At 39.8% G+C, this 13,267-nt stretch overlaps 1 protein-coding gene across 2 annotated transcripts in view; it reads right to left on the bottom strand.

Moving 5' to 3' along the window:
* mtcl2 (microtubule crosslinking factor 2) overlaps positions 1 to 8,812 on the bottom strand; it is an 84,958-nt gene extending 76,146 nt beyond the window's left edge. For both annotated transcript variants that reach the window (XM_088007042.1, XM_088007043.1), the window contains exon 1: positions 7,228 to 8,812. In XM_088007042.1, coding sequence (XP_087863168.1) covers positions 7,228 to 8,178 — 951 coding nt within the window. In that variant the 5' untranslated portion in view covers positions 8,179 to 8,812. The remainder of the gene's footprint in view (positions 1 to 7,227) is intronic.
* Positions 8,813 to 13,267: the final 4,455 nt, after the last annotated feature.

Raw genomic sequence — 13,267 nt, 5'->3', positions numbered from 1 at the left:
TTACTCCCCAAGAGTGGACCGCAGTTAAAAGGTGAAAACATTATATGGACATAAAGGGAATCCTTCAACATTTATGAAGAGCTATTGAAGCCTCTTATCACCACGGCGAGGGAAATATCATCCCATTGACCTTGTTATCAACATAATCTCTTTGGTCAGCTCGTTGTCGGCCACTTCAACTTCTCTTCATTAGTCTAATAACTGCCTAATAATTACCTAATAATTACAGACTCAACTGTCTGCTCCAGCAGCTGGAAGGGTCATCAGAAAATAGAGTTACATAAACAAAAGTTATTGCAAGATGTTCTCACCGGAAATAAACCTATATCTGTCTATATCTACCTTATATATCTAAAGCAACAAGAACACACAGGAGCTTTCAGGACATGAAATGTGAATCACACACACACACACACAAAAAACCTTAATTCTTGGACACCATGAAGAACGTGACAAAAACATTGCAAAGAGATCTGCTGCACATTACCTTCACGAATGTTACTATCTACTACCTCTCATTTTCAACAAATGGCAATCAGTGATTCATTTCAACCCAGAAACATGAATTGCATCATCCCTCTGAATCATATTTCGGGGTGCAGCTCTCATAGCAGCGTGGGTGTGAGTAATGAAACTATCATCCATGGGAAGAGGCTTGATGTGACAGCAGGATGTGTGTGACACAGTAGCGTGACTCCGAGACGAGCAGCGTGTGTTTGCTAAAATCTCCGCATCTCACATGAGTGAGGATGGTAGGAAACGGGAATGGGATGCAGCAGCAGTAGTAGTGGTAGTTGTAGTAGTGCTGACACAATTTTACTATAGTGAATAATGTGGGTCAGCTTCTGCAGAGCTGCTACTGTAGCAACAACAAGCTCTGGGGATGTGTCGCGATGTGTGCGTGGAATATGTAATGAGTCGAAGCGGGTTCAGCAGTAGGTAGGGTTCGCATGTGTCACTGCAGCAACAAAATACTCCTATGAGCGTGGAACTGCTAACGATTAAAGCTACTGCCTGTACGTTGTTTGAAAATTGATCGGTCTCGATGATGATATAGTTTGTGGTCTATAGGATGGTTTTGATGTTTATCTGTGAACTCCACCTTCCCAAAAACAAGATGACCTCTGGTGACATCACATAAGGCACAACTGAGCCTTGAGCATATTCATTTATGCTTTCCTTGCTGCGTTTCTTCCTCTTTGATCACATTTTCAATCCAATCCCTTGTTCAAAGGTACTTATTATATTTAGTACAGCAGCAGTTAAGCTTATCAGCTATATTTGGGAGCAGTGAATGTATTTCAGAACCATTTGGCAAAAACAAAAGACGTGGATTTTTAAAGAGGTTTGAATTTATGAAATCCTACAGTTCATCACTCCACCACTGTGCCGTTTTTATTGTTAATGTGTATAGTTTTAATAGACAATAAAACACCACAGTGTAGTATTTCGGATTGTAATGCAGCACAGTGTCTTGTAAGCAACCCGTTGTTGATGAAACTCTTGACTTCAGTAGGAAGCAATTTCTCCAAGGACCACAAATACAAATGTGCAATCCAGGGAGCAGAGGGTCGATTGCAGGAGGAAGGAGGGGGGAAATGGAGGAAATAAAAAAATGAGAGGAGAAACAAGATAAAAGAAGAAACTGAAAAATATGGGGATTTAAGAGGGCTAGAGCACCAAAATAAGGATAAATCTCCAAAGATGAAGATTTAAAAAAAAATCCTAGCTGAAGAGAAATTTGGAAATGGGTAAAACAAATCCCTCTCTATGCTTGCAGACCAATTGTACATAAAGATGATGAAACATGACAGAGGAGGGGAGAAAGTGAGGACATGAAACCAGGGAATCACAAGTTATCGTGGCTAGAGACTTAGAGAGAGCTTGTTCCACTGACCTGCTTTTTACCGCTAACTGAGAAAGAAAAGGGAAGATTGTCTCTGTCATGTGAGCACACAGCCAGTCACGAGAAAAAAAATCAACCAATCAGCTGTCATTTTTAAGAGTCAGACACTTTAATATTTGAAATCATGCTGTAATCACATCTCTTGCTTTTATTTGGTCATGTTAAAGCCTCAGAGTTTAATATTTGTTTTGACAATTATTTAATACACCAACACAAAGAAGCACACGGGGAAGGACAATGTCATAAAAAAAGGAATCGTTTGAAAGCGGTGGCGTGCATCGTGGTGGGCCCTTTAACTCTGATACCCCTATATAAAACAAAGTGAAAAATTTTTGGGGTTTTTTCACTATTGAAATAGATTTTAGCCATTTCAATAGCTGAAATCCCTCAGCTATCGAACAGAGTCCATCTGTGTGTCATTTCATCTCTTTTTAAATACAGCTGTTCTCTGGAGGCCTCTCAGCTTTGTTGCAAACAAACATCTCACAGAGCAGGGTTTACTCCATCAGCAAGTGAAAACATGGGGGCAATACTGCAAGCCTACAAGAAAATGGCAGACCAGGTAAGAAGGTCATTCCTGAGAGAAGCAGCCAAGAAGCCCATGGTATCTCTGGAGTAGAAATACCAAGCTCAGGTTGGATTGGAGAGAGGGGAGAATCATTTTTAAAAGAAAGTCAAATTCAAACTTTTGCCACTTAGGGCCACCTAACACCCCACCTTGAATACACCATTGCAGCTTCAAAATGTTTCACTTGCAGCATCATGCTGTGGGATATGGCAGACGGTCAGAGTTCATGTAAAATCAGTTGTAGATAAATTCAGGGAGAAAAACTGTTGGAGGCAACATAGACTTGAGACGGAGACAGAGGTTCACATTCCAGAAAGACAACAGTATAAACAAGGGATTCAATTAGAAGGGTTAGACTAATGTGTTAGCAAGACCCAGTTCAAGTCAAAAGACCAAAATCAAACAGATACTGTCTGTGGCAAGACTTGAGCATTGCCATTTTTGCATGCTGTTTTTTTTAATCTGCTGGTGGAAACAAATCCCTCAAAAACCTGAAGCTGCAACTGCAGCATAAGGTGAATGACTCAGAAAGGTTGAATACAAATGCACACCACACTTTTATTTATTTATTTTTTTTGTTTCAGCCATGTATCATTTTTCTTCCTCATTCAAATTATTTATATTTTGTTGGAAATATCACATAAATCCCCTGTAAATACTCTGCGGTTTGGTGCTGTAACACGACAAATGTGAAAAAAGCAATAAATGTGAATGCTTGAGCAAGGCTCTCTATATTTTATGTTAAAAGTTTGTTTTTTTCTTTTCCATAACATTCTCAGGTTGCAAGAGTATCATTCAGATTTCTTGATATGACAAATGATTTAGTGTCCTGTTAAAAGTATTTGCGACAAGTGATACATGGTTTAAAAATGAGGAAGGCAGGAACCATTTGTCCCATGACAGAGGGACTGAAGATAATTTAAGCATCTCCTTGTTGCTGTACACATAATTTATTTTCTTCAGTATGAACACATGCAAGTTCTTTATGCTGCTTGCAGGGTAAAAATAAAATGCAGGAAATGGCAAAAAGTCAATGTTATTCTAAGCAAAGTGAAATGTATATTTTGGTGCTAATTTCCAGATTATAAGCTAACTTGTGGTCTGAATATTCATTCTCTAATACTAACCTAAACAGTTTTATTAGACTTAAATTATAAATAAAATGATTTAAGAACATTAGTAAAGGGTTTCTTTTTTATTTACGGTCTAATGCGTCTGTGTAACACAAGACTGCAGCAGAAGAGCTGCTAGCTTAGCTTACTACAAAATGCAACGTAGCCAAAAAAAAAAATGTTTTTTTTGTTGAGGTGGGGAAATATTCGGAGCAGCATTTATTAACCTTAAAGCCACCCTCTGTCCTGTTTGCTTAGTAGTTATAGTGGACAAGGAGGTATTTTCTTCAAACAGAGCCAGCCTGCCTGTGCTCTGTTAAGCTAGCGTTCGTCTGCTGTAGTGTTGAGTTAACCTGTCACAAATTCAGATGTCAGGTTAAAAACCAAGATTTTTTTAATCACATTCATGTCAAGTCTTAGGTAATATATAACCAATAGATTTATTCAATCAAGTTTAGGATTATGTTCGTGATAACCAATGACTCAGGAAACCAAGAAATTTCTCTTTTGTGCCTTTAGCTGTTCAAAGAAGAACCATTGGAGATAAAATAATCTGTGACATTTACCCAAAGTCTTTGGGTCAATTCTGGTGCTGCAGTTTCACCACCGCCTACTTCCATTTCTCTATGAACCTTCTCAAACTATTAGACATCGCTGTATTTTTTATTTGAAGTTATGATTTTTTTTATAATTTCATAAATAATGATTTAATTTATACTGACAAACATAGCATGCTTCAATCTTCACATTGTCTGCATGTTCCCTTTGTTAGATCAACTGGCCATGTTATCTGTTGTGAAATATGACACCCCTGGAAAAAAAAAAATCTAAATAAGTGTCAACACTGCTGATGCAGTTTATTCCTGTTATATTTTAGTTTTTAACCAAAAGGCATATTTACCCAAAGTGGACAATAAGAATATTTGAGAGTATCCATATAAATCATGTCACAGCAAGTACAAAAAAAAATCCTACCTACCAGGAAGTTAAAATAAAATCTCTCAGTGTCAAACGATGTAATGGTGCAATCACACTAATTCAAACCCGTTTCCTGTATGTACAAGGAAACTGATGCTCGTCTTGGATCTGAAATTGTAGTCACAGGATAGACATTCCTCAAAAATTAAGTCAACGCTGGGGAAAAATACTTTTCAAATCAGCGGGATAGCTACGAGTAGCAAAGACATTCTCATACAGTAACACTTAAACAGCCCAGAAAGGTTTCTCTTTAACTTCAAGCGGAAGGAAAAACACTTGAAAAGAGTAGAAACAGAGCCAAATGTGGAGAAACAATGAAACTGTTGTTTGCCTGCCACACACACTGCACCAAGTGTGGTCTAAATAGCAAGGCGTTGTAAAGTGTGTGCAGCAAGTAGTATTTTTGACACGCTGCAGACGTAAAAGATTTTTAAGTTGACTGATATTTATAGGCTAATCAACAGTGAAAGAGAGGCAGCACTACAAGCTCAGGCAGTAATACAGAGGCAGAGTCCAGATCAAACAGTGACAATGAACATTAAATGAGGCTTAAAGGAAAGAAGGTAGTCACGAAAAAGATTTAGAATAAGGATTTAGCTCCAGTCTGTTAATCTGACGTTTAAACAGTTTGTTGTTTAGATCTTTGCAGGTGTTCCTCACAGCTGCAATGACAGATTAACTTGACTGCAGGCCCTCCCAGGAGTGTTTGCTGTGGTCTAAAGAGGTAGCTCTGAATCACGATGGCCTATATTCAATCTGCAGTCTGCCAGAGAAAAACGGCACTCAGAGGACGCAAAGAGTAGCTTTAAGTAAGAGAGAAACGCAGGAGTGTCATTATGCTTTAGTGTTCCACTTGCACAAATAAAAATTGCAAAGAAATGTCTGTGTTAGGAGGCAAGTAGTCTGTCCAGTACCACAATTAGTCCGTTTAGAACTACCTGGGCATAAAGAACCAGAAACACACAGAGGCAAGTGTTCCTGATCAGTCATCGCTTCCAATCAATCTCTGACAATTACTGGCTTGTCTGGTCAGACGTTGCGAGAGCTTCGGGACATGCTCCCCAATTGATCTTTCCCTTAATCAGTCAATCTCAAGGTAGGCTTGACCAGTAGATTCAATTGTGCTGCTTTTCACTGCTGTCTACAGGCAATCTCTGAGACCTGAAACAGTTTTTTATTTTTTTTTTTTTTTTTTTAAACTGATAACATTGTCAGGCTAGTTCTACTGTAACAATTTCACTTAATATGCTGGCTGTCACTCTTCAGCAGTAACAACAGCGCAGTGTTTGTGTAAAATGGATCAGTTAAATACAGGTTTCCCAAAGAGATTGTGCCTGAAAGATGGACTACTGGCACTAAACTGTATCGTTTAATGTAAGCCCAGATACTTTAGGCTGTTCTTCCAAGGCTATTGTGTCTAAGGTCTCTAATATGTAAATAAATACAAATCACAATCAAACTTTTCAACCTGCACAAGCTGCCATTCAAATTACTTTTGGGTCCATCAGACCAAAGGATTTTGTTCAAAGATGGACAGTTTTCAGAGTAGCCTCATAGGTGCCAATAGTGCACCGATTTAAGTCTTTTTTCTAAACAGAAGGAAAAATGTTGCAGTTTTTCTCATCAGCAACTCAAAGCAATTTTTGTGTTCTCAGAGAGGAAAAACAAAAATCCCAAATGTAAATGACAGAAAACCCTGTAATACAAGAACAAACCACCTTCTTGTATCTCTTCCTACGATTGTGTGTTTTTCACTACATGCAGTGTGTTTAGTGCCTCATTCTGAACAGAAGTGCTATTGTTATTTGTCAGTGGAAACAGTCAAAGACATTTGGCTGTAAGGGCCTCTGATTTGCAGAGGCGCTGCAGAACGCCTCCTGGGCAGGTTCCGATATCAAAATATGAATCAATGAAGCTCAGGGGAAAAAGCAAACTCCCAGGATGAATGGGGGGCTTACTGTTGGGTTTGATTCATCCTGAAAGTCAAAGCTCAGATCTGGGTTGGATAGTGTCACACGTTGTCGCTGCAATTTATAATTTATAGCTGCTCTGTGTTTTTGCTAGATGATCAGGATTTATGAAAATCCAATTTCAGAGTACCAAAAAGCATGCACCATTAATTGGTCAATACAATAGAAAAGGGGAGGCTTTGAGAACAGAGGAAAGTAATCGAGTGGCACCAAAATTTGACAACCTATATTAGGCTGCTGTATTGTTTCCAGCTAAACCAGTGTAAACACCCTTATGTATATTATGAAATATGGCCACCACTACCAACAACAACAACTTGCAATGTAATTCAATGAAGCAGAATCTCCTTCAAACCCAAGATGCAACTATTCAAATTATTTACATTCCTTCCACTTTAAGAGGTGGAAAGCATATCTGTTTGGTCTTTTGTTAACGTCTAGTCACAACGATCCTTCACAGATCATGCGCAGAGAGGGGTTCCCAAAACAATCTACACATGGGAAAAAAAATCAGAACGAACCAAAGAAATGTCAGCAGCTTAAGGTGCGCTGCATGAAGTGAAAAACAGCAAAACCTACCGAGTTATTAATTGTAAAATGACGCGATTTTTAATATTTATGTCTGACAGTGATGCGTGTTAGTTAATACGGTCCGTGCGTTTAAGGGAACCACAGAAGATGAATGTTCCTTACTTTGAGGTAATCATTTTCAGATCTCAGCTCTTCTATTTCCCTGAGGTACTCCTCATGCATGCCGTCGGTAAACTCCTCCGTGAGGTCTGAGAACGCCAGGGATGTGCTGGCAGGCACCCTGCTGTCAAACGAGGTGGCCGACCGCTCCTCGCCCGGGGAAATGCTATCCTCCCCGGTCTCCACGCTCAGAGAGAACCGATCCTTTTCATCTTTCTCCGCGGTGGAGCAGGTGTTCTTGGCGGCTGCTCGCTGACCAGCTCTGCTCCCAAGCGGCTTCTCTCCCTCTGCGCCGCGGCTGCTCCTCGACTCGGCGTCGCTGCTCCCAGCATCCGCTGAGAGTTTGTTTTCCTCGGAGGCGCAGTCCGAAAGCTCGGAGCTGCTGTCTGTCGGGGAGAGCTTCCCCGCGGCGCACCCAGAGTCTTTGGATAGGTCGTCGGAACCTGTGCTGGCGTCCGACACCTTCCTCCGGCCGCCGTTGCTTTTTGCCGCTTTGGACGCCGAAGTCTTGGACAGCAGCGAAGATTTTCCCGCTGTTTTACCACCGCCCCTCTCGGCTTTACCGTCCTTTCCAGCGAGGCTGCCCACAGGGCTGCGCCTGGAAATGCGGCTGCCCAGATGGATAGCTCCGGGCTTGACGCTCAGGGTCGTGCTCCCGATCCCTCCGCGGATCTTTGTGAGCGACCAACCGGGCACGTCCTTCGGTCTCGCCGGAGACGGTGCCCGGTTTATCTTCTTCTTCTCGCCCGTGCGAGCGGGCTGTGCCGCCGTTTCAGCCCCGGGGTGCTGCTGCGGCTGACCGGGCACCGCGTGCTGCGCCTGGCCGCCGTCCGAGCTCTCCGTCCCGCCTCCGCTTTCCATCTTCTGCCGGAGATGAAGTCTCCGTTCCTTTGGCGAGGCGAAGGAGAGGTGAGTCGGACAGTTATGGACATCAACCTCCTTTGTTTTTGTCATTCATTCCGTTTAGGGCGACACAATGAAAAGCTGAAATAAACCACCTCCTCTATGCAGAATTAGGGAGGCAGAAGTTGAATAAACAGCCGCAGAGCAACACAAAAGGGAGACCAGTCCTCCTCCTACAATGAGAGCTTGCAGAGCAACAGGACGACGCGGAGGAAGATGAGCCTGAAAGCTGCAAAAATGCTAAACAAAAACCCCAGTTTGGGAAGCAGATTTTCAAACTACTCCGATTTGTTGTTGTCCTCTCATTTCTTTAGGATTTCTTTGCGCGGATAGCACAAACCAACCGGTTCCTGCTTCGGAGCAACTGTGTCTGAGAAGAGGGAAGCAATGTGGTGGCTATGGTCACTATCTCTCTCCCTCTCTCCCCGCCCAGATAATGGGATGCATTGAAAGACGAGGCGAATCGCGTTTCTGAAGCTCTGTCGCCACCGTTGTGAGAAGAACACACAAAGCCGGAAAAAAATTAAGATAAAAAAAATTAACAAATCCATGCGTATTATGGAAAGCGAAACATTCAAATGAATTTAGCTATTACACACAAAAAAATCCCAGCAAAAATTCTTATCCATTGGCAGAGTGCCAGGTATTTGAAGGACGTAATAAAAGACATTAACACGGTAAACAGAAAGGTCAAAATAATTTTTGCAGCACACCGTTGTCTGTCAAGATGAGGTTGTAGTCATACAACAAACTTGAGAACCGCTGATTAAAATGCACGTTTGATATGTATAAAAAGAAATGCATATCAAAACATCTTTAAGTCACATCTCTAAAGAAGATACACACTTAAAGTCTTTAGCCTAACATGGTAGTGTTCAGATACAAAGTGGAGAAAGGTTTTTAGATTTCTCTAAAGCTAAAAATCAATGTTTTAAAAAGAAAACAACTTCAATATGTATATTTACCTTACTTCTTCCACATACTGATGCAGATTCTCTCTCAGGAGCCCGTAAGTCGAGGACAAATTGACTTTTCTTTTTTCTTGAAGAAGTCTCAACTCTCATTCTAAAGGCGTCTTCAGTTCTGACCAACATAAGACGTTATGGGCTTATGAGTTGAGGTCAGAACAATCACATTTATGAGGCCAATGAGGTCACAAATGGGACGATTAGGGCATGCGAGTCACTGTCGTCACACTGTTCACAGCTCAGCGTAACTTCCAACCGTGTTTTGAAGTTGAAGAACTCTTCTGGATGAAGAAGTACATTTTTGTAAGAACAAATTTGCATTGATTCTGCTGAAAACAGAAAACGTTCTTTACCAAGACAAAACATCCCTTTGTTTTGCTTTTGAAATCACCTCATTTGATGTGGTAAGATTTAGGACCTCACAGTGGCCCAAACCTCACTGTGAGACCAGAGGGAGGAAACTCTGTAAACCAATCACCAAATGCTTCCACAATACAAGCAGCATATTTCATTAATTGTGGATGAAAAATACCCCGACGTGCCTCTCATTGACGTACTCTCCTAGTTACAGAGCCCAATAGATCCCAGTTGCTTTTGGGGCACGAGAAACAATAGGAAATCGCTGCGTTTGCAAGACATTTTCAGTGCAGTAATTGGATGGCCGTGTAGGTGGGTGAAAACATGAGCTGCATCAGCACCGTCACTGCACTTTATCCAGCCTTCTGAGAATAAGTGATTGGCATTGTGTCACATTTTACTGTCCTATTTTTTGGAATGTTTTGCACTTTTAATTTTAGTTACATTTGTACTTTCATTTCAAATTCGTAGGACTAAACCACAAAATGTATTCCCCCAGCTGCAGATTTATCAGGCTAAACTAGTCATTATTTGTCCTAGTGGAAAATTACTTACTGCAAAAAGTGTGACTCATGTGCCCTATTTTGAAAAAAGAAAATCTCTACATTCTTTATTTTTTGCAGCACAGAATTGGAGGTCACCTACATCCTAGAAAGGCAGTAAGCAGTGCTCTGTATAGGCTATGTACTGCTTTAATCTGACTGGTTTCCCTCCGATTTAAAGAACAGAAGTTAAAATCTGTAAAAGTGTGTGACCACATGAATAGCTTCTTTAACCAGCGGGGTTTCCCATGATGTAATACTTGGAACACTTTTGGTTTTAATACTTCCCAATGCAGGAAGTATTAAGTATTTCGTTGGCATCCATACAAAATACCTATTACTCGTGTTATGAGTAATATTTATTTGCACATGTTGATTAAGCAACACCAATTTGCTAGTTCAGTGTTTGTAACTTCATGGAATCATTTTTGGTTCCATCTTGACTCTGGGTTCTCTTGAAAAAGTCATCTCCTGGTTTTGTCTCTTTCACTAAAGGCCATTTGCTATACTCAAAAGTGTTGTGTTGTCTGCTTAACTCAAATACATTTGTTTTGTCTCAATGCACTTAAACCTCTGTTATACATTATTTATTGGAATAGAAAAAGCATCACTGAAGAACTTTTAAGTCAATCAGAATGGGTTATGCTCTAACCTTTGTTTTGTGTGCATTATACAGTATATATATATATATATATATATATATATATATATATATATATATATATATATATATGTCTGATCTGAATGATATGATTCAGTTTAATTGGTAGGGTACTACTATCAGGATTCAAACATGTACTGACATTGAAACTGCATGCTTCGACATAGTTAGATAATCTACAGTATCATTATTGAGATGAGCTCAGTTTAATGGGCTCTATTACATAACGGGGATTTGTGGTTTATGCTGCTGGGTTTTGATCTCAGACAGTCACCACAGAGGGATCGTCTTGTCAAAACATCTCTTATTTAAGTATCTTTGAGAAAATGTAATATATTATGGAGCAGTGTTTTATTACATGTCTGACATGTAATAAAACTTGTAATTGAGCTCCCAGCTCAATGGAAATCAGTAAAAAAATAAAAATAAATTACACCAAAATTGTTGATGCACAAACAATATTTTTAATATTTTTCACAAAGTGCTAGAGAAAATCAGCCAGTTTGGTTGCCCTTATCCAATAAGAGGTGGAAAGTAACATACAAGTACATATAAAAAAATTAATATTGCATAAAAGTTCAATATTTCTTGGCAGCCACTTCAGAAAGTGAAGCAGTTATTTTAAAGAGGTTATTTACACAGAGAATATTATTTCTAGCTTCTTTTTTTTTTTTTTTTTTTTTGCAGTTTTAATGATTACAACATTCAGGTAAAGAAAACCCAAAATTAATTTCCTCATGTCATAGAAGACCAATCAAAAACGGCTATTTTTGATCACAAATGTCAGGATTTTGAAAACTAGCTTTAACTTATTATATACATTTATTGACTTAATACTTGTTTGGGTGTCTTCTTGCATGAATTACTGCATCAGTGTACAATGGCATAGGTCAACTGCCTCATTGGATTTGATATCTCTCATCTTCTTCCTGGCAACAGCCCACAGATTTTCTGAGATTTCGGTCAGGAGAGTTTGTGGGCCAATGAAGAACAAGAACACTGTGGTCAGTGGTCCAGCTTTAGGTATCTTTGGCAGTGTGGACTGTGCCAAGTCCTGCTGGAAAATAAAATCAATATCTCATACAGCTTGTTAGCCGAGGGAAGCATGAAACACTCCAGAATTGGACTGTTGTGTTGACTGCGGGCTCTGGACATTCAGAAAACACAGTGGACCAACACCAGCAAACGGCATGGCAACCCAAACCATCACTGGATGTGAAAACTTCAAACTGGACTTCAAGCACTGTAGATTCTGTGCCTCCACTCTTTCTCCCAGACTTTGCTTTCCAAATGAAATGCAGAATTTACTTTCATCTGAAACAGTTCCTCTCTGCTTGTGCATCTTTCTTTTCCTACCCGATTCCTCCCCTCCACTCAATTTTGTGGTAATATGCTCGGACACAGAACTTTGAGAACAACCTGCTTTTTCACCGATGATCTTTTGTGACTTACCCTTCTTGCCTTCTGTCAAGACAGCAGTCTTTCCCATGATAGAATCGTTTAAAGGCTCAGGAAACCTCCGCAGGTGTTTTGAGTTAGTTGATTGGGGTGTGGTAGCGTGAGTTTCCAATAATTACCCTTTTCAAAGTATTCTAAGTTTCTGAAACACTAATTCTTGGATTTTCATTATCTGTAGTCTATAATAATCACAATTACTCAAAACAAAGTCTTGAATTATATTAGTATGTGTGATGAGTCTATATAACGCAGGAGTTTCACTTTCTTACATGACTAACAAGGAATATTGCATTTTGCATTATATTCAAATATTTTGAGCTGTATCTGTGGAGAAAGAGAAAAAAATAGGACAATCTTTTACCGCCACCTTGTGTTCAGAATGAAGAGTTGCAGCACAGTAGTTCTAAGAGGAGCAATCATAAACAAGGAAGAAAACATTTAAGTGATAAGGTAAAATTATTCGCATGACCACAAGTTATGTAATATTTTGCAGTAACTGCTATGCACAGTATTCATAGGTGTGTTTTTCTTACTAACAAATGTATATTGACAATAAAAGCAGAGCTGAGTTATGACATGAGTTTGGATTTTGACATCACACATTACAATGTTTTACAAAGTTTATTGAAGAAAAGCAAAACAAAAAATTAGACATATTTGTTCATAGTTTGATTAATTACATCACAAGAGGACATTTCCTGGTCCTCTTTCAAAATTGCTCTCCTGGGGGACACCTGCATCAAACTACTTTTCTATTACTTATGATGGGGAGTGAGCGCTCCTCGAGGTTGTGCACACCATAAGAACTAAACGAATGTTTCTGTTAACTCTGACTAATTAAAAGAACACTTTGATTTACAGAGTTTGATTCGTCAGTTCAAAAAAAGTTGGAAGTCCTTTTGATTAACATGGTACCTTACCGAGTTCTTTGCAGAATGATTTAAACTGCAATTAATTGTGTACAGGTCATGATGACCATGACCCTTTATTTAGTGGTACATCAGAAAAATCTCACAAATCCACAGCACTGCGTTGTTTTGTTAGAATTTCTTTATGACGCCCAGGGCCTCTGTATGTGCTAAGAATGACTGTGTCTTTGTGTGAGCGACTGAGTAGAAGCAGGACTCTGTGTCCCACTGAGAGGATGAATAGAA

Source organism: Poecilia mexicana, unplaced genomic scaffold (genome assembly GCF_051168715.1).
Source record: "Poecilia mexicana isolate PSO_F unplaced genomic scaffold, ASM5116871v1 scaffold_7, whole genome shotgun sequence".
Classification (NCBI taxonomy): domain Eukaryota; kingdom Metazoa; phylum Chordata; class Actinopteri; order Cyprinodontiformes; family Poeciliidae; genus Poecilia; species Poecilia mexicana.
This window is presented reverse-complemented; position numbering and strand designations above follow the sequence as displayed.